The sequence below is a fragment of the Pelophylax lessonae genome (genome assembly GCF_965119305.1).
Source record: "Pelophylax lessonae genome assembly, chromosome: 1".
NCBI lineage: Eukaryota > Metazoa > Chordata > Amphibia > Anura > Ranidae > Pelophylax > Pelophylax lessonae.
In genome coordinates, this window is record NC_138768.1 from 18,171,775 (window position 1) to 18,193,469 (window position 21,695).

The 21,695-nt window shown below is 42.9% G+C and overlaps 1 protein-coding gene across 1 annotated transcript; it reads right to left on the minus strand.

Annotated features, from left to right (window-relative positions):
• Positions 1-7,202: 7,202 nt before the first annotated feature.
• On the minus strand, positions 7,203-14,679 carry LOC309562397 (vomeronasal type-2 receptor 26-like; the record flags this gene model as incomplete). Its single annotated transcript, XM_082266598.1, has 3 exons — positions 7,203-8,110; positions 9,724-9,847; positions 14,506-14,679. 3 exons carry the CDS (start codon positions 14,677-14,679, stop codon positions 7,203-7,205), a joined length of 1,206 nt encoding a protein of 401 aa, XP_082122724.1.
• Between the last annotated feature and the right edge of the window lie 7,016 nt (positions 14,680-21,695).

The following is a 21,695-nucleotide window of genomic DNA, read 5'->3' on the forward strand; positions in this document are numbered from 1 at the left end:
AGCTCCAGCAATATCCTTATAGATTTGTAAATTGTGTATAAGACATTGACGTGTTGAACTTACATATGCTCAAATTACGTACTTAATGTTTTTATTACATGTTTAAATAAAGATATATATATTTTTTTAATATATGTGTGTTGTTGACTATTCCTATAAACATATGCATATCTGATGATTTGTAGAGGCACATTTAAACCCCCCCCCCCTTTCTAGGACATAGCTTGACCGACTCCTCTGGTTAATCTGTGCCCTATTATTGTTTCGATATTATACATGGGGGAAGGTGCCAATATAATTTCTGTTTAAACAGGCCCCCACTTCCCCTTCCATACAAATTTTACTCTGCTGTCCATCATCAGGTTTGGACGACTTTGACAAGTGTCTACATTTTTAAACTCTTGGAAAGGAAAGTTTGAAGTTCATACCCGCTCCTGTGCTTTCGAAATGAAAAGTTTGCTGTTCTTCTATAGTCCAACATATAGTTTTTATATTTTTTGAACTATGGATATTTCTTTCCTAAAAATAGCCAGATTAGATGTTCTGAGTTGGTAAATCAGACAGGGAAAGGAAATTCGGTACCTACACTTTAGATTAGATAAACTTTAGATCCCCCATTTTTCATTTAAGGTAAGCCGGGGGGTGGGGGGTACATTAATCAAGTGCTTATGGGTGAGACACACAGTGATGCTTTACAGGCTAATACTTATCCCCGGTATCCTTTAAAACGTAGGTATAAGTGGGAACTATTTTAAACCCAGGACAAGGCACGGTCGTGATTCCCTGCATGGACTGGGTGGGGGATAGAATTGATGAAAAGGATAAACAATAGTTTATTTATTCTGGATCAGTTTATAAATGAAGCACAGCTAGAGGTGGCTCTTCCGAACATTGAACTACAGACATTGAGGAAACGGGTGATAATGAATGAGATGGAAATAGAACAAATGGGTGTAGCATTGACTGGGCAGTAAGGATCTGCTACTGACTATGAGTGTTGTACATGGAAGTGTCTGATTATTATGTCTTAATTAATAAACACCGTAGCGAGGTAGCAGATCTACAGGAAGAAGCCAGGTCAATTGCTAAAGATGGGTGAAACCCTTTTAAAGGTCTGGGAAGCTTTGGAAATTGGTTTGGATCAGTATTATCCTAGTTCAGACAGGCTGGAATGTTGATTTTAATGTGTTTGCTTTTTCTTTCCCTTATATACTTTGCTTGTAAAGTTAGGCCTATGTATCTGCAAAAGAATGACACAGGGGGATGAGGCATATTATTATGATGAAGGTTCACCAGAACTTTTATTGGATGAGGTCAACAGAAACAAGGTTTATCAGATCCCATGAATAAGGAGATCACATTGTAATCTAAGAGGGGATTAAAGGGATATGCAGCTATATCTTGTCCTTTAAGAGTTAATACAATATAACTTTTAAATGTTGAAATCGGTTTTTGGTAAATGTTTTGATTGCAGAATGTTTTAGTTAGATGAATAATATGCTTATAATCCCAAGCGCTACTTCGTATCAACTATTTTCCCATTGCACGTTTATCGGTAGTTTGTTAGAAGGCACTCAAGGTTATATATTTCACATAAGGAATATCTGTGATGAAGTCATATGTCCTTATATGTATTTCCTGCTGAAAATGAGTTATTTTGTTCTATACTGTATAAATACTCATGCTTGGTCTTTAATAAACTGAACATGTTTTGACTCTTAGTTTGTTTCTGTCAAAGTGTGTTCCCTGAGCTCTGACGAGGTATACCCTGGTGGTCCGAACCTTAATAAAGAGCCCCAACAGGATCGAAGCACATCACTTCTGGGTCCATTCTTCATGGGAAGGTGAGGAAAATAGATATGCTATATGGCCATATATGTGTACTCACCTAAACATCACACCTATATGGGCTGTTTTAGCATCCCAAAATTTCAAAATGATGGTCATTAATATGGAGTCCCCCCCACCTTTGTGCCTACAATTGCCTCCACTTTTCTGGAAAGACTGTTCACAAGATTTGGAATGTATCTGTGGGAATTTGTGCAAATTCAACCAAAAGAACCTTAGTGAGGTCAGGTACTGATGGTGGATGAGAAGACTTGACTCACAATCATGCTGAGGTCAGGACTGTGTTCATGATTAGTGTTGAGTGAACACGGACTGTATTATTCGGGTCCGTACTGGATAATTGGATTTTTGTTACCCGGACACGGACCCAAAAACTTTACTGTATGTTCGGGTTTAAAATCCGTGTTCGGTAACTTTATTTCCTGTTTTGTATGTAATGGCGCGGTTTTAATGGCGGGCTTTCAACAGCCAATCAACAAGCATTTAACTGGTGTGCCATAGAAGCCATCACAGCCATGCCTACTAATGGCATGGCTGTGATTGGCCAGCTGAAGCATGTGACCCAGGTCTTTATAAGCTAGAGACACAGTGCGCTGTGCGTCAGTCTGCTCTAGTGTAGGGAGAGAGCACACACAACGGTGCTGTCTGCTGCTGATTAGGGACAGATAGGGAAAAAAAACATTGTGCCCGAAAATAATGCAGGGGCAGGTCGGAGTGTAGGCAGGGAAAGATAGAAGAGCATTTTAGGGACAGGCTGGAGAGAGTAGGCAGGGAGAGATTAGGAGACACAGGACAGAACAATCGTCCGTTAGCGATCTACATCGATTTTGCTGTGTGGGGGTGGTGCAGTGAACGATCTTTTTGCCCTCACTTGAGCCCACTGAGGAGGAGGAGGAGGAGGAGGAGGAAGAAAAAAAATATTTTTATCAGTCTGTTGTGTGCAGCGTTCAGCTATATTTTACTACAGATTGCTGTTCTAATCTGCTATTTAAAAATTACAAATTTAAAGGGGAATTTTTTTTTTTCCTTTCATAGCCTGCTGCTGAACGTGACATAAAGCATAAGACACTGCTGTATTCACATGTGCTATTGAAAAATCACCAATTTTATATACTTTTTTCTATTCTGCTATTCAATATACACCCTTTTGGGGTGAAAAAATTTAAATTGCGGCATAGTCTGTATCGGTACGTGTGAGATACACCTTTCAAATTTTTTTGGAGCATCTTCCACCGCCGAGGATTGCAGGGCGTTTCAGTTTGCCTCCTGTACCGAACTCCTCCTACTCCTCTTCCTCATCCTGCCTTTAGGGTACAAAAAATTGTAATCGGGGCCTAGTCTGTGTTTTTACGTGTGAAATACACCCTTTTATATACTTTTTTCTATTCCGCTATTCAATATACACCCTTTAGGGGTGAAAAAAATTAAATTGCGGCATAGTCTGTATCGGTACGTGTGAGATACACCTTTTAAATTTGTTTGGCGCATCTCCTTCCACCGCCGAGGATTGCAGGGCGCTTCAGTTTGCCTCCTGTCCCGAACTCCTCCTACTCCTCTTCCTCATCCTCATCCTGCCTTTAGGGTACAAAAAATTGTAGTCGGGGCCTAGTCTGTTTTTGTACGTGTGAGATACACCGTTTTATATACTTTATTCTATTTCGTTATTCAATATACACCCTTTTGGGGTGAAAAAAATTAAATTGCGGCATAGTCTGTATCGGTACGTGTGAGATACACCTTTTAAATTTGTTTGGTGCATCTTCCGACGCCGAGGATTGCAGGGCGCTTCAGTTTGCCTCCTGTTCCGAACTCCTCCTACTCCTCTTCCTAATCCTCATCCTCCCTATAGGGTACAAAAAATTGTAATCGGGGCCTAGTCTGTGTTTGTATGTGTGAGATACACTGCTTTATATACTTTTTTCTATTCCGCTATTCAATATACACCCTTTTGAGGTGAAAAAAATTAAATTGTGGCATAGTCTGTATCGGTACGTGTGAGATACACCTTTTAAATTTGTTTGGCGCATCTCCTTTCACCGCCGAGGATTGCAGGGCGCTTCAGTTTGCCTCCTGTTCCTAACTCCTCCTACTCCGCTTCCTCATCCTCTACCGCCTCCTCATCCGGTCAGCGTAACACCTTCACCACCAAATTCAGCAAAGCCAGGGGTAAACGACAGCAGGCAGTTTTAAAACTTGCATGTTTGGGGGAAAAATCCCACACCGCGCATGAGTTGGGGAGGAGCATGGAACAGCAGACCAATGAGTTGTTGGTGCCAGCGAGCCTCAAGCCCGGCATGGTGGTGTGCGATAATGGGCGAAATCTCATAGCAGCTCTGGGCCTAGCCGGTTTGACGCACATCCCTTGCCTGGCGCATGTGCTGAATTTGGTGGTACAGAGGTTCCTTCAAAATTACCCCGATATGTCAGAGCTGCTGCAGAAAGTGCAGGCCGTTTGTGCGCACTTTCGGCGTTCTCACCCTGCTGCTGCTCACCTGTCAGCGCTGCAGCGTAACTTCGGCCTTCCCGCTCACCGCCTCATATGTGATGTGCCCACAAGGTGGAACTCCACCTTGCACATGCTGGAAAGACTGTGTGAGCAGCAGCAGGCCATAGTGGAGTTTCAGCTGCAGCACGCACGCGTGAGTCTCTCTGCGGAACAGCACCACTTCACCACCAATAACTGGGCCTCCATGCGAGACCTGTGTGCTTTGTTGCGCTGTTTTGAGTACTCCACCAACATGGCCAGTGCCGATGACGCCGTGGTCAGCTTAACTATCCCACTTCTATGCCTCCTTGAAAAAAAGCTTTGGGCGATGATGGAAGAGGATGTGGCACAGGAGGAGGAGGAGGAAGAGGGATCATTTCCATGGCTTTTAGGGCAGTCATTCACAAGTGGCTCCGGGGTGGATTCCTTCACCCACAAACGCCAGGTACACAATTGTCCAGCAGGGGCACAGTTCTGGAGGAGGAGGAGGAGATGGAGGAGGAGATGGAACCATGTTCACAGCTTTGTGGCACCCAGGCCTGCTCATGGCCATCACTGGTGCGTGGCGGGGGGGGGGGAAACAGAAGACACAGACAATACACCTCCCACAGAGGACAGCCTTTTGTTGCCTCTGGGCAGCCTGGCACACATGAGCGATTACATGCTGCAGTGTCTCCACAACGACCGCCGAGTTGCCCACATTCTAACTTATGGTGATTACTGGGTGGCCACGCTGCTGGATCCCCGTTACAAGGACAACGTACCGTCCTTAATTCACTCACTGGAGCGTGATCGCAAGATGCGCGAGTACAAGCGCACGCTGGTAGACGCGATGCTGCTGGCATTCCCACCTGACAGCGGGGCCACAGTGGAAGCACAAGGCCAAGGCAGAGGAGGAGGAGGAGGAAGAGGTCGCCAACGCAACCAGGGCACCGCCAGCACCTCAGAAGGCAGGATTAGCATGGCCGAAATGTGGAAAAGCTTTGTCAGCACGCCACAACAAACAGCAGCACCAGCAGCTCATATGGAACGTCTTAGCAGGAGGCAGCATTTCACCAACATGGTGGAGCAGTATGTGTGCACACGCCTACATGTAGTGAATGACGGGTCTGCCCCCTTCAACTTCTGGGTCTCCAAATTGGGCACATGGCCTGAGCTTGCCCTTTACGCCTTGGAGGTGCTGGCGTGCCCTGCAGCCAGTGTATTATCTGAACGTGTATTTAGCACAGCTGGGGGCGTTATCACAGACAAACGCAGCCGCCTGTCCAGAGACAATGTGGACAAGCTCACATTCATTAAAATGAACCAGGCATGGATCCCACAGGATTTTTCCGTACCTTGTGCAGAATAGAGATGGATACCGGCCTTACCCAGCCATTGTTATATTTTTGATCTTTCTCACTCTTTTGGGGTGTATCCTAATTTAAAATGACAAAAAAAAGCAGTGTTGGCTACCTCGTCCCCCTCCACCGCCGCTTCCACCTACACCGCCACATCCACCGCCACCTCAACCTCCCTCCTACTCCATATGGGCCTCGTCCTTCACAGATGAAGAAAATTGTTTTATTTTTCAGGTTTTTTTTTGTTGTTTTAAGTTATTTCCCTATCAACATTTGTTTGCAGAGCACTTGCCATGCTCTTAATTACGTTTTGCTGCCATTTGCAGCACTCTAGCCCTTTCCATTTTTTTTTTAGAGCCATTTTAGTGCCTGAAAGTTCGGGTCCCCATTGACTTCAATGGGGTTCGGTGTCCGGGTAAAGATCGGAAAAAGTCCGGGTCACGGATCCGTACTTTTTTTTCAAGTTCAGCCGAACCCGCCGAACAAGGACATCCAGGTGTCCGCTCAACTCTATTCATGATATTTGAGTTCCTCCACACCAAACTTAATAATCCATGTCTTTATGTAGCTGGATTTGTGTTCAGGGGCACAGTCATGCTGGAACAGAAAAGGTTGAAAGAAAACAACTGCCTACATATACTGTAGAGCAGGGGGTGTCAAACTCAATTTCATTGCGGGTCGCATCAAAAGTATGATTGCCCTCAAAGGGTCAGTTGTGTCGTGATGCACTATGTACAGAGTGCAGAGTCCAGGAGTGCATTATGCTGTGTGCAACCCCCCCCCCCCCCCTCAAAGCTTCCTCACATCTCTCTCTCTCTCCTACCTAGCCCAGCTCTTGTACCTTTGTGTGTAGGTGGTTCTGCATCACCTTGCAAAGAGATTGTCCTCTCTTAAATTCTGGAGATCTGTTCCTGCCGTGCCCTGTCTTGAGAGCGTGCAGAGATCTGTTAGTTCCAGGAGCCGCTGAGAGCCGAGTTGTCCCTTGTAAACATAGAAGGCTTCTGTATTTACAAATGACAGTGAGGAGTGGGAGAGGAGGGAGAGATCCAGAGGTGGCGGAATGGAGTTCTGTCACATTTCTGCTGCAAAACTGACTGTGAAGGTCACATGACAAGGCTTGGCGGGTCGGATTCTGGAATAAATTTATACTGGCTGGTGATCTTGAAGCTTTTTTTCTTATCACACTCCAATCAGTGTGTGAGAGCAAAGTGGGAGCAAGCTGCTAAGTGCAGGTGTTGGTTACATGGTGTGATGCCTTGATTGGTCACAGCAATTTTTCAATTAATTCAATGAACAGTGCAGTCACACTACTTTGCTTGTGGATTCTAGGGGTCATGTAATAGCAAGAAAACAATTAAGCTCTAAAATAGCATCTCATCCTATAACATCCACCTTCCATCCACGTATGTACAATAGGCAGACAGAAGGCAGTTAATATACACAAAAATCATAATGATGATGATTTAACAATATTACTGAATGTGTTTAATCTGGTCTACAGCATTATACAATAAATCAATGAATTACATTTACAGCATTCTTTTCCCCAGCATTGTTCCTCTTGTATTCAGCTGAGGTTTTAAAAGTAAAATGTAGAGTTTTGGAGAAAACATACACAATAATATTCCAGCACTGGAGGTCAATATGGCGAATATCTCCACAGCCACCATGTATTTCCCTCTGGTGCTCAGATAGGCCGGAATCATGGCAATCCAGACACTGCAGAACACCAGCATGCTGAAGGTGATGTACTTGGCTTCATTAAAACTGTCCGGTAATGTCCTCACCATGAAAGCCAGAACAAAACTCACAGCTGCCAGAAACCCCATATAACCCAACATAGAGTAGAACCCGATAACTGACCCTTCATTACACTGAATGATGATCTTCCCAGGATAGGAGTCCATGTCATACTCCTGAAATGGTGGAGAGATGGACAACCAGAGAATGCAATTCAAAACCTGAATGGATGAGCAGAATAACATGACTGTATTGGGAAGTTTGACTCCCACCCATTTTCTACAAGAGCTTCCAGGTCTGGTGGCTTTAAAAGCAATGAAAACCATGATGGTTTTGGCTAGGATAGAAGATGCTGAGATTGTGAATGGAACTCCAAAGGAGACTTGTTGCAGCATACAGGTAATATCCACAGGACGGCCAAGGAAGAGGAATACAGACAGGAAACTCAGTATGAGGGAGAGGAGCAGAATGAAGCTGAGGTTCCGGTTATTGGCTCTGACTATGGGAGTGCTCCGAAACCAAAAAAATAATCCAAGTATAAAGAGAGATGTTGTAGCAAATATGACTGAAGATACAGAAAAAAATAAAACTAGAATATCCTCCTCGTATGATAAATACTCATTGACCTTGTCAATACAAATATTTTTAGCTTTGTTAGGCCATTCATTTTCAGGACACTTCTTGCAGATTTTACTGTCTATAGAGTAAAAATAAGTGAAGATAACATTAGGCACGGTACACCGAGAATGTAACTATATGATGATATTAAAAAAAATTCACTCATTTCCTTAACCACTTGCTTACCGCCCTATAGCACTTTTTACTTCTACAGGGTGGCAGCTGTGAGACAAATCAGGTGATTCTGCATTTGTGCCTGCAGGGGGTGCTAGTAGAAACTGATCTGTGGGTCCTGGGGACTCGATGTTCTCTGGAACCCGTTGATTGTTAGTAACACAGAGAACCGAGAAATGCTTATGTAAACAGGGCATACCTCAGTTCTCACAGGAGGGAAGGGTGGATTCTGTGTTCCTGCAAATCAGAGACTAGAATCCATCTCTTCACCTAGAGAACGCAGCACACTGTGTACACATAAACACTGGCTAGGCACACAATTAACTCTTTGTTCATCCTGGATGTTTAACCCCTTCCAAGCCAGTGTCATTAGTACAGTAATAGTGCTTATTTTTAGCAATTATCAATGTATTGGTGGCACTGGCTCCCACAAAGTGTCAGTTAGTGTCCGATAGTCCACCGCAGTATCGCAGTCCCACTATAAGTTGCTGATCACCGCCATTACTAATATAAAAAACAATTCCAAAAATGTATCCCATATTTTGTAGACGCTATAACGTTCACGTAAACCAATCAGTAAATGCTTATTGGGATTATTTATGAAAAACAAGTAGCCAAATAAATTTTGGCCTAAATGTACGAGGAAATTCCATTTAAAATTTTTCTTTATTGGATATATTTTTTAGCAGGAAGTACTTTTTTTTTTTTTTTTTTCAAAATTGTCGGTCTTCTTTTTTTTATAGCGCAAAATTAATTAAATAAATGCAGTGGTGATAAAATACCACAAAAGAAAGCTCTATTTGTAGGAAAAAAATGACCTATATTTTATTTGTGTACAGTGTCACATGAGCGTGCAATTGTCAGTCAAAGTAACAGAGTGCTGTATCACGAAAAAAAAAATGCCTGGACATGAAGGGGGTAAACCTTCCAGAGGTTGTTAATTACCTTAACATTTTTTGGAGTTATGATGTAATATTAAATATGAATTAAAAGCCATACAAAACAAAACAAATTGTTTGGAACAATATTCTATGGTGAATATCTCAAGAAAGCTTTAGTCATGAACAAAGTGTGATGATGACCTACTGAAAATAAAAGCCCCTTCAGCCTCAGTGGTGGCCATGACACAGTCTATCTGTAACCCTAACATGTATGTAACAATCACATTCTCTTATTTTACCATTTTTGGTCTCTTCAGGGAAATCATTTTCCAAACCACTTTTAGGTAAGTGTAAAAGTGTTGGAGGCTTTCTCAGGCAGACAGTTGGAGGAATCTGATTCCTGTTGCTTGCTTGGGAAAGCCTCCAACACTCCCAGAAGGGTCAGAGATAGAAGAAAAGTGCAGCAATCTTTCCCCCCCAAAAAAGGCAGAAAGGCGCCATCAGTAATCATTAATTTCATACAATGTAGGGAGATGTTCAGCCTGCAAAGTGTAAAGTGGTTACAGAATCACTTTAAACGACTTTAAAAGTTTTTATTTTCGAATTCTAATCTAATTTAAAGAAACAGAAAGCTTACCAGATTGGTTTGATATTTCTCCTTCTGAACATGGAGCACAATTATAACAACATGGGTGAAATCCTTCTCTTACAGACTTTCTGAACCCTGGAAGACATTCCTCAGAGCATCGACCCCTTGGGACCTAAGATAATATGGAAAGATATGAACTATTCAAGAGAAAATCTACAGATATAATAGTGTAGGTAGGGATGGGCAGACAGTTCGGAGGAACACCTGAATTTGCAGAGCGTTTGCCCCACCGAACACCCTACAATGCACTGAGCGCTGCATAGTGCATTCTGTGCCCTGATTGGGCAAAGCTTTGCCCAATCAGGGTGCAGTATAAGCTGGTTGTTAAAGATGTTTTGGATTGGACCCAAAACAGTCCGAGATTATATCTGTCCCTGGTCTATATTCAATATGATGTGTGCACACAGGAACAATCGTACGCCGACACACTGTCAGAGATAAGATACTTCTGTTTTATTTGTTCCTCTTTTCAAGCTTATAAAGCATCAAGATATTCATTCCAGGAAATACTTGTATAGACCTGGCGTAGATGAAAAGTAGCAAAGAGCATATAAGCTCATCATTGGATGTATCTATGTGACTATGATTTTCTTCCAGGATATGACCACCTCTGCCTTGGGTGTAGTCCTCTCTGGAGGCGCCATCTTGGTTTCCATATTACTTCCACAAAGGGAGGGGTGGGGTAGCATCCATTTTGAGTAAGGTAGTAAATTGCAGCAGTAACATATATATATATATACACATACATAAGGCATAAGGTATTCATCATAAGGGGAAATAGGCATTTCACTACACGCCATTGATTACAACCATTACAAGGAGTGGATCCGGGAAGCCAGCCGTGGCATCCTTAACATCTGATGAGTCATCAACTGTCAATGGGATTCCCCGCTGACAGTTGAATAATAAAAAAAAGTGCCGATAAATAAATAGAGAAAAAAAAAACGGCGTAGGGTCCCCCCCCCCCCCAGTCCGTGGTATGAATCTGGAGGGGAACCCCCCGCCAAAATTTAAAAAAAAAAAACTGCGTGAGTCCCCTTCAAAATCCCTGCCAGACCATTATAAGGGCATGCTGCCTGGCAGGTTAGGAAAGGGGGGACGAGCAAGTGCCCCCTTAAACCACACCAGGCCACATTTACTCAACATGGGGGATGGGTGATTTGGGACATTCCCATAACTGTTGCTGGTGGTTGTGGGAGTCTACGGGTATTATCAAAATATTTAACAAGGGGGCCCCCAGATTCTGCCCCCCCATGTGAATGAGTATCGGTTACATTGTACCCCTACCCATTCACCAAAAAAAGTGTCAAAAAGTAATAAACACAAGAGACAAATTTTTGACAAGTCCTTTATTAAAAAAATAAAAAATAATGCCCAGCATACACCAGTCCGAAGGGGGCAGTGCCACCGGGTGACTTGGCCAGGTGGCCCCTCCTCTTACCTATATAAGAAATGTCAAAGAGCAGATCAGGCATTTTTTTATTTTTCAGGTTGCCGGGTGGCGTAATTGACGATGGATTTACATCAAAGGACATTGTTTATTTTAATTAGTATTTTTTACGTCTCCACATCTCTAGCCGGCATTTGATATCTCAAATGTAAGTGACTACTATTTCTTAATAAATTTACATTGAATACTACACAGTAGGCTCCCACTGGAACCTACATTTGTCTATTGAGCACAATCAGCACTTTATGGAATACTTCAAAATATTGGCACTGTTAAATCACTATATTGGACTTATTATCCAAATTGTTCTTCTTGCACAAAGAAATATTTTTTGCACATATTAATCAATGTTTACATTCACGCTGTGCACAGTCACCTTATTATCAATTATTTATAAGCACAATCGGGTGTTTTATTAAATATGATGTGCACAGTCACTTTATATATCAATACTAGCACTATTGTTGTTTTATTTAGATTTATTAGTGTGGTTTTTACCTATATTTTCATATTTATGTCTTACATTATAAGGGGATTTTTTAATAATTTTTGAGTGCTGTCCATTATTGTTTGCATAATTTCTCCAACCATTTGTTGTTTGGACTAGCAGCTCATAAGCATTTTTTACACATTCATTTATTGATATATTCATATATTCATTTATAATTAAAATTCCCCACTAATTTTGATCCAAGAGGGATCCTGAGCTCAACTACCAGAGTGATCATCACTCACTTTGTTTCTATTTTTTAATAAAGCAATTGTCAAAAACTTGTCTCTTGTGTTTATTACTTTTTGACACTTTTTTTTTCTGAATGGGTAGGGGTACTATGTACCCGATACTCATTCACATATGGGGGCTGGGATCTGGGGGCCCCTTGTTATTGGGGGCTTCCAGATTCCGATAAGCCCCCGCTCACAGACTTCCACAACCACTGGCCACGTTGTGGGGATGAGGCCCATGTTGAGATTATGTGGTCTTGTATGATTCGGGGGGAGGGGGGCGCTTGCTCGTGTGCAGTAATGCCTTAATATATACTGCGTTACACGTGCAGTAACACACTGAAATATACTAGGTTAAACGTGCAATAACGCACTGAAATATATTTTAAACAAGCAGGTGCTGCGCCAGAAAAATTAATAGTGAATATGTCAAAAAAATATATGTATAATGACAATGTGTGTAAATAATAAGCAAACTCATTGACCTTAAATCATAAGTGCTTCCCAATATCACACAACAAATCAAAAAAATAAATAAGTGTCAATAAATCAATATGTGCATACACTCAAAATTAATGAAATTAAATGTCCATAAATAGGTGTATTCCAATCCTCAAACTAATGGCCACCACAGAAGTGATTAATAAGATATTGTGCTTCTCTCCACCGCCACCAGAGATCAAAGCCTCTCACCTTAAGATTTGACCCAGAACACTGAGTCAAAAACAGCTTTTTTACCCCTCTGAGGTCACAGGCAGATGTCACCAAATGGTAAGGAGGTCTCAGACGGATGCACAGGGACAAGGTAACAGCGATGGTGCCGCTTTCACACAGGGCACAAAGAGATCACCACATAAGCAAAGAAGCAAAAAGAAATTGAATGCTCTCCGTGCGGATAAGCTGGTAACAGCCATTTATTAAAATCAATATACTCACAAACAGCCACTTAGAGTCATGCTTGTAAAAATTAGATCGCACAGCTGAGAGGATACACCGAGCAGCAGGGAAGGCTCCGCCCCCTATACGCGTTACGTCTAAGCTCTACTGACTTCAACAGTAGAGGTCCTCTACGTAACGCGTATAGGGGGCGGAGCCTTCCCTGCTGCTCGGTGTATCCTCTCAGCTGTTTGCTTGCTGAGTTTGTTTATTATTAACACATATTGTCATTATACATATATTTTTTTGACATATTCACTATTCATTTTTCTGGCGCAGCACCTGTTTGTTTTGAATTACTTATATTGTGGAAGTGGATAACACTATCTGGTGGTGGCTACCGGATATTTTTTTTAAAAATAAATGTTTTTTTCTATTTATTTCACATAACTGCGCTGATAGCTTTTTTGCACATTTTTTACTCAGAAATGTGTTGCTTTAAATGTGTAGTAAAGCACAGAAATATATTGCATTGAACATGCACTAGTGCACAGAAATATACTGCGTTAAACGTGCAGTCACGCACTGAAATATATTGCGCTAAATGTGCACTAACAAACAGAAATATACTGCATTAAACGTGTACTAATGCACTAAACTATAGTTCATTAAACGGCATGTAATGCACTGAAATATACTGCATTAAATGTGCAGTAAAGCACAGAAATATACTCAGTAGACATGCATTAACGCACAGGAATATACTACGTTAAACGACACATAATGCACAGAAGTATACGGTCTTAAACTTAATGTAACACACTGAAATATACTGCGTTAAACATGCACTGAACTATACTGCATTTCCATGCCCTGACAAAATAAACTGACACTAATGTAAAAATGAATAGTCACTACACTCACACTGACTGAACTATCACTAGATTCACACTAAACTGATATTCTACACTGACAATAGAACCAGAATAGCACACTATAGCACACCAACTCTCTAGTAGCACTGAAAAGAGCCCTGTTCTATCTCTCTCCATGCCAATATCACACTACAAATAGCCTCTGTTGAAAGAATACTTTTACAGTGTGGGGTGGGACTTAGAGCAGTGAGCCATGATTGGATATAGTCATCATTTTTTTCTCCAATTATGGCTCTGATAGTGCTCTGTGCCCTGATTGGGCAAATCTTTCATTGCTTCGGCCAATCAGGGCTTCCAATGCACTGTGCGGCAGTGCAGTGCATTGTGGTAATTTGGCCATTTGGCAGGCGGAACAAACGGTTGAAAGCCCCGATAATTTGGGTGTTCATTGAATGGGCAAACAGCCAATTTTCGGCCCGAACTCATGCTCGGGCCAAATCGTTAGCCCATCCCTAATGTCTATGTCCTGGTCTGTGTGATGAGGAGGGGGGTATCTAGTAGCAGTCAGTCACATTCAGCTGGACTTGTTCTGTAATGTAGAAGATGTCTTGTAGTTCATCTATTCTTCAGTTATAATGAGTGATGGGAACATATCCCGACATTTATATCCACACAGCTATCGCTGACACCTTCATCTAATCACCATGGAATTAGTCAGGGAAGATGTTGGCCATACAAGAACAGGATGGGGGGAGGGGGTTAGGTTTTGTCAGGAGATAGGCTTTAGAGTCAAAACGAATATGTTTCTTGTAAAAATTGTGAATCATCTTCCCCAGTGTAACTCACCTTGTCTCCTTTCCATGATATTCGCTCTGATTGTAGTGTAAGTTGCTGACCCTCTGAAAGGGACTCATCAAAGTGGCCCACGTGAATCCGATAGATGATATTTTCACCCTTAATTGTAATCCAATTTAAAATTTCCAGTGGGCTGGGCAGTTCTCCTTTATCATTAAAAATCATGACCCTGCCATTCGGATCCTTGTACTGGACTTTCTCTACATAGCGGGACAGCTTAAAAAAATAAAATGATTATAGGGAACAAGTATATAGAAAGTTTAATAATTTATTGATTATAGATTGTTTATCTAGTTATATCTAATTTAGAGAACTCCATCGGGATGTGATGACCTGTTTGCTGAGCACTTATAATCAGATACATTTTATTGAGTCTATTAATAAGTCATTTGTTTTGTGAATGCGATCGTTCCAGAGATAAATCAATAATTCTCCCCCTTTACAATACACTGGCTCAGCCTCATCTTGAATATAAAGTTCAGTTTTGGTCACCAATCCTCAGGAAAGATCTCAATTAATAAAAAAAGAGTTCAGCAAATGGCAACAAAATTGAAAAGGAGGACACAGGATCTCAGCTATGAGGACTGATAGAATAGAGTGGAAAGGGTTCTTTAATATTAGAGCAGTAAAAATATGTGACTCCCTCTCCTTAGGAAGTGGTAAAAGCTGAGAGTGCTGATAACTTCAAAAAAACCTTTAGATGTCTTCCTCAGAAAGCAGAATATATGGGGCTATGGGAACTTCTAGAGAGTAAAAAAAAACACACACACACACACACACACGTTGAAATGGATGGACCTGTGTCGTTTTTAACCTCTAGAAAATGTTACCCCATTCATGACAATGGTATTTTTTGCTATTTGGCATTGTGCTACTTTTGTTTCAATAGTTTTTATTGGTTTATCAAAAAGAAAATAACGTAACAAAAGAACAAAGGAACATTTGAACAATATTCATTGCATAGAGATTTGTTAAGGTGTAAAGTTTGATTGCATACAGTTAAAAGTCTAATACAGGGATACAAGTAAACAAACGATGAGAGGTGTGTGAGATAGAACAGGAGGCTGATATGGAACCAAGTACGCCGCCCTCCCCCCCTCTCTCAGACACTCCTTCAGGGATTTCACTGTGTCCAGAGAGGAGCACGATGCCTGGTTCGAGGTTATCGCACAATTGGTGATAGATTAAGTAATATACAATGCGGAAGATATACAATTAATACATTCTACAAGAAAACAACCAATTTTGAACTACTGCTAATTGAAAATAAGTTCAGTTAGAGATGCTCCCACCTGTAAGTCGATGGAAACTAGAGTCTTTCTGAGTGCACATCTTGAATATTGTACACAACTATGATCTTGGTCAGAACAGGGGGCGTTTGCGTGATATGCGGCTGAGAATTTTAAACCTGAGCATTTACTAATTCAGTTTCTGTTAGATATTTCTTGATTGTACCACTTGGTCCAAAGGGACCATTCTGCTTGGGTTGACCGGAGATGCCCTTTACTGGAAGCATACATGCATTCATAGGAACCGTGTCATTTTTCAACATTAAACCTCATCTGCCATGTAGTTGCCCACCCCATTATTTTGTTCAGGTCCGCTTGTAAGGTTTCCACATCTTGCATAGAAGATATTGGCATGCTTAGTTTAGTATCATCCACAAATACTGAGATTGTACTCAATATCCCCTCCTCTAGATCATTTATGAATAAATTAAACAGGATTGGTCCCAGGACAGAACCTTGGGGGACCCCACTTTCCACACCCACCCAATCTGAGTACTCCCCATTAATCACCACCCTCTGGACTCTCCCCTGGAGCCAGTTCTCTATCCAGGTACTCACCCTCTGGTCCATACCTACATTCCTTAGTTTTTACAGTAAGCGTTTGTGGGGAACGGTGTCAAAGGCCTTTGCAAAGTCCAGATGCACCACATCCACAGGCTTACCTTTATCTAGGTGGCAGCTAACTTCATCGTAGAAGGTTAATAGATTGGTTTGTCAAGAACAATTTTTTTTTTAATCCATGCTGATTACTACTAATAATACAGTTTTCATTACTAAAGTCTTGTATATAGTCTATTAACATCCCCTCCAAAATCTTGCAGGCTGACCGGCGGGATATATCTCGGCCCTTTTTTAAATATTGGTACCACGTTGGCTTTTTTCCAATCAGCTGGCACCATACCCATCTGTAGACTATGCCTAAAGATCAAGAATAATGGTCTGGCAATCACCTGGCTGAGCTCTTTAAGAACCGTCGGGTGCAAGCCATCCGGTCCCGGTGATTTATTTATGTTAAGTTTCTCTAGTTTAGTTCCAAGTCTATCTTCTGTTATTTCCTGAGGTGTATTATTTAGTTTAGCATTACAAGCTGGGTTAGTGTAGCCCAGCAATTCTTTTGTGAAGACTGAAGAGAAGAAATTATTTAACACTTCCGACTTTTCTCTGTCCTCTGTGGCCAAATTTCCTTTGTCATCTTTTATGGGGCCAATGTGTTCTAGCCTCGCTTTCTTACTGTTTATATACTTAAAGAATTTATTGGGGTTCTTTATACTCTCTTCCGCTATATGTCTCTCGTGTTCTATTTTAGCCGCCTTGATTTTGCCTTTACATTTCTTATTGCGCTCTTTGTAATTAGAGTTGAGTGAACACCTGGATGTCCATGTTCGGCGGGTTTGGCCGAACTTGAAAAAAAAGTCTAGGTTCGTGAACCGGACTTAACCTGAACTTTGCCCCGATCCCGAACCCTATTGAAGTCAATGGAGACCCAAACTTTTGAGCACTAAAATGTCTCTAAAACAAACATGGAAAGGGCTAGAGGGCTGCAAATGGCAGCAAACTCGTCTTAAGAGCATGGCAAGTGCTCTGCAAACAAATGTGGATAGGGAAACAACTTAAAATAACAGAAAAAACAGAAAAATAAAAAATAATCATCTTGAATGATGTAGGAGGAGGATGAGGCCCATATGGAGTAGGAGGTTGAGGTGGCGGAGGATATGGCGGTGGATATGGCGATGTAGGTGGAAGTGGCGGTGGCAGTGGAGGAGGAGGATGAGGTAGCCAACACTGGTTTTGGTTTTTAATTACAGTTTTTTTTAAATTCGGCTACACCCCAAAAGAGTAAGAAAGATCAAATCCAACAATGGCTGGGTAAGGCCGGTATACATGTCTATTCTGCACAAGGTATTGACAAGTCCTGTGGGATCCATGCCTGGTTCATTTTAATGAACGTGAGCTTGTCCACATTGGCTCTGGACAGGCGGCTGCGCTTGTCTGTGATAACGCTCCCAGCCATGCTAAATACACGTTCAGATAATACACTGGCTGCAGGGCAGGCCAGCACCTCCAAGGCGTAAAGGGAAAGCTCAGGCCATGTGCCTAACTTGGAGACCCAGAAGTTGAAGGGGGCAGACCTGTCATTCAGTATGTCTAGGCGTGTGCACACATACTGCTCCACCATGTTAGTGAAATGCTGCCTCCTGCTAAGACGTTCCATATCAGCTGCTGGTACAGCTGCTTGTTGTGGCGTGCTGACAAAGCTTTTCCACATTTCAGCCATGCTAACCCTGCCTTCTGAGGTGCTGGTGGTGCCCTGGCAGCGTTGACAACCTCTTCCTCCTCCTCCCCTGCCCCGGCCTTGTGCTTCCACTGTGCGTCTACCAGCTTGCGCTTGTACTCTCACATCTACCGATCATGCTCCAGTGAGGGAATTAAAGACGGTACGTTGTCCTTGTAATGGGGATCCAGCAGGGTTCCACCCAGTAATCAGCACAAGTTACTATGTGGGAAACTCGGCGGTCGTTGCAGAGACACTGCAGCATGTAATCGCTCATGTGTGCCAGGCTGCCCAGAGGCAACGAAAAGCTGTCCTCTGTGGGAGGTGTATCCTCTGTTTCCTCCGTATCCCCCCAGCCACGCACCAGTGATGGCCATGAGCTGGCCTGGGTGCCACCCTGTTGTGAACATGGTTCCATATCCTCCTCCCTCTCCTCCTCATCCTTGTCATCCTCCAGAACTGTGCCCCTGGTGGACAAATGTGTCCCTGGCGTTTGTGGGTGCAGGAACCCACCCTCGGAGCCACTTGCGAATGACTGCCCTGAAAGCCTTGGAAATGTTACCTCTTCATGCTCCTCCTCCTCATCATGTGCCACATCCTCTTACATCATTGCCCGAAATGTTTTTTCAAGAAGGCATAGAAGTGGGATAGTTAAGCTGAGAACGGCATCATCGGCACTGGCCATTTTGGTGGAGTACTCGAAACAGCGCAACAAGGCACACAGGTCCCTCATGGTGGCCCAGTTATTGGTGGTGAAGTGGTGTTGTTCCGTAGAGCGACTCACGCGTGCGTGCTGCAGCTGAAACTCCACTATGGCCTGCTGCTGCTCACGCAGTCTGGCCAGCATGTGCAAGGTGGAGTTCCACCTTGTGGGCACTGGGCACGTCACATATGAGGCGGTGAGCGGGAAGGCCGAAGTTACGCTGCAGCGTGTAATGTTCCGGTACCTTTGGTACCCTAAATTACTCTTTTCACAAGTGTATGCGCCCCACCATTCTCTTTTGGAAAGGTGCGCATACACCTTTAAGACTGAAGCTGTCATCACTCAGCGCCGGACTAGATGGCTATTTAAATCGCCGGTTCTCACTCACATGTGTTCGTTCAAACACCCTTACCTGGATGCTAACTTGGCTTGAAGCTTTCGTGCTTGCAAGCATACCTCGCTGACGGAACCTCGCTGCGCTGATCCCTGCATCCCGCTTCCGGATCATCCGCTCCTCCTGAACCAACCTTCGGCTGTATTGCTATTAGTGCTAAGTACCCCGCAGGGGAACCCTCTATAAACTTATACTAAGCTTACACTATCTAGCTCTGCATAGTAGAGACTATTTATCACATCTGCATATCTAGATTGCTAGCTCTTAAGACTACTGCTACTTATTCCTGCACTGGGTTGATCACTCTTATATGTCCACCTGCTACTCTGTCATCTGCTACCATACATGATTGCTAAACCTACCTGCATCCATCTGCTACTGTCTTACCTTCAAGTGTCTGTCACCTACCACCTCCACTCAACCTGTCTCTTAAATCTTCATCACTGTGTTACTACATACATAAAGTCACTCTAGGAACCAGCTTGCTGAGTGTGTGTATTTACTAGCTGAATTAAGACCTTCCACACATGATGAGTCATTGAGGTTGGGAATGGTATCTCAGCATCTCTCTTACATGACTACTGAAGTGGAATATTTCTGCAGCTGAAAATCCACACCATACATGAAACGCAGGAGCGTTACACAGCGCTGACAGGCGAGCAGCAGCAGGGTGAGAATGCCGAAAGTGCGCACAGACGGCCCGCACTTTCTGCAGCAGCTCTGACATATCAGGGTAATTTCTAAGGAACCTCTGCACCACCAAATTCAGCACATGCGCCAAGCAAGGGATGTGTGTCAAACTGGCTAGGCCCAGAGCTGCTATGAGATTTTGCCCGTTATCGCACACCACCAGGCAGGGCTTGAGGCTCACTGGCAGCAACCACTCATAGGTCTGCTGTTCAATGCCCCTCCACAACTCCTGCGCGGTGTGTGTGGTTTTTCACCCAAACAGGCAAGTTTTAAAAAGGCCTGCTGTCATTTACCCCTGGCTGTGCTGAAGTTGGTGGGGAAGGTGTCACGCTGACCAGAGGAGGAGGTGGTAGAGGATGAGGAAGCCGAGTAGGAGGAGTTAGGAACAGGAAGCAAACTGAAGCGCCCTGCAATCCTCGGTGTTGGAAGGACATGCGCCGAACTGCTATCCGCCTCAGGCACATATGCAGACAGGGCCGCAATCAACTCTTTTGTCCCCTAAATAGTTTTTTTTTATTGCAACGCGCAATACAACAGTATGCAATGGGTGTATCTCACTGTAACATATGCAGACAGGGTCACAATAAACTCTTTTGTCCCCTAAATGTTTTTTTTTTTTTTTTTTTATTGCAAAGCGCAATACAACAGTATGCAATGGGTGTATCTCACTGTAACGTATGAATGAAAATCTGAAAAATAATTGTCCCCTTAATTGGTGCTTGTTGAATAGCAGATTTGAAATGCAGTGCCTGTCTAAACGCTGTAAGTCACAGTAAAATATGATGGAAAAAAAGTTTTTTCTTTTTAAAATGCAGATTAAGCAGACACATATGCACTGAGGTTTCAGGAAATGCCCGCTACACGCCGCACGCCTAACAGGTTGCATACTGTTGTTCTATTCCGCTATTGAATACAAAAAAATCCCATTTGAATGAAAAACTGAAAAACATTTTTTTTTTTCCCTAAATACTGAAAGAGAATTATTTCCCCCTTACATTGGTGCTTTTTGAAGAGCAGGTTAGAAAAGCAGTGTCTGTCTAAACACTGTATGTCAAAGTTAAATATGAAGGAAAAAATATTTTTTCTTTTTTAAATGCAGATTAAGCAGACACATATGCACTGAGCTTGCATGAAATGTGCAGCACCACACGCCTAACAGACTGATAAAAGTTTTTTTTTCTCCTTTCTCCTCCTCACTTGGCTCAGGTCAGGACATAAAGATCGTGCACTGCACTCCCACACAATACAATCAATGTAGATCGCTGTCTGATTAAAGCAGATTGTTCCTATCTATACTTTCCCTCAAAGCAATCTCCAGCCTGACCCTACAGTAAACTCCTATCTCTCCCTCCGGGCAAAAAGATCGTGCACTGCACCCCCACACAACCAAATCAATGTAGATCGCTGTCTGATTAAAGCAGATTGTTCCAATCCTATGCTTTCCCTACAAGCAATCTCTCCAGCCTCGCCCTACAGTAAACTCCTATCTCTCCCTCAGCAGTATCAGGAACCTCTCCCTAGTTTAGTTATAGCAGAGTGACGCGCGGCGCTGCGTGACTCCAGCTTATATAGACTCTGGGTCACATGATGCACTGGCCAATTACAGCCATGCCATTAGTAGGCATGGCTGTGATGGCTTCTAGGGCACACTAGTTAAACGCTTGCTGATTGGCTGCCTTGCAAGTGTTGAAAGCGCACCATTAAATCAGCGCCAAAACATACCGAACAACGGATAGTACCTGAACATACAGTGAAATGTTTGGGTTCGGGTCCGGGTACCGACTACACAAAAGTCTGGTACGAACACGAACAATACAGTCCAGGTTCGCTCAA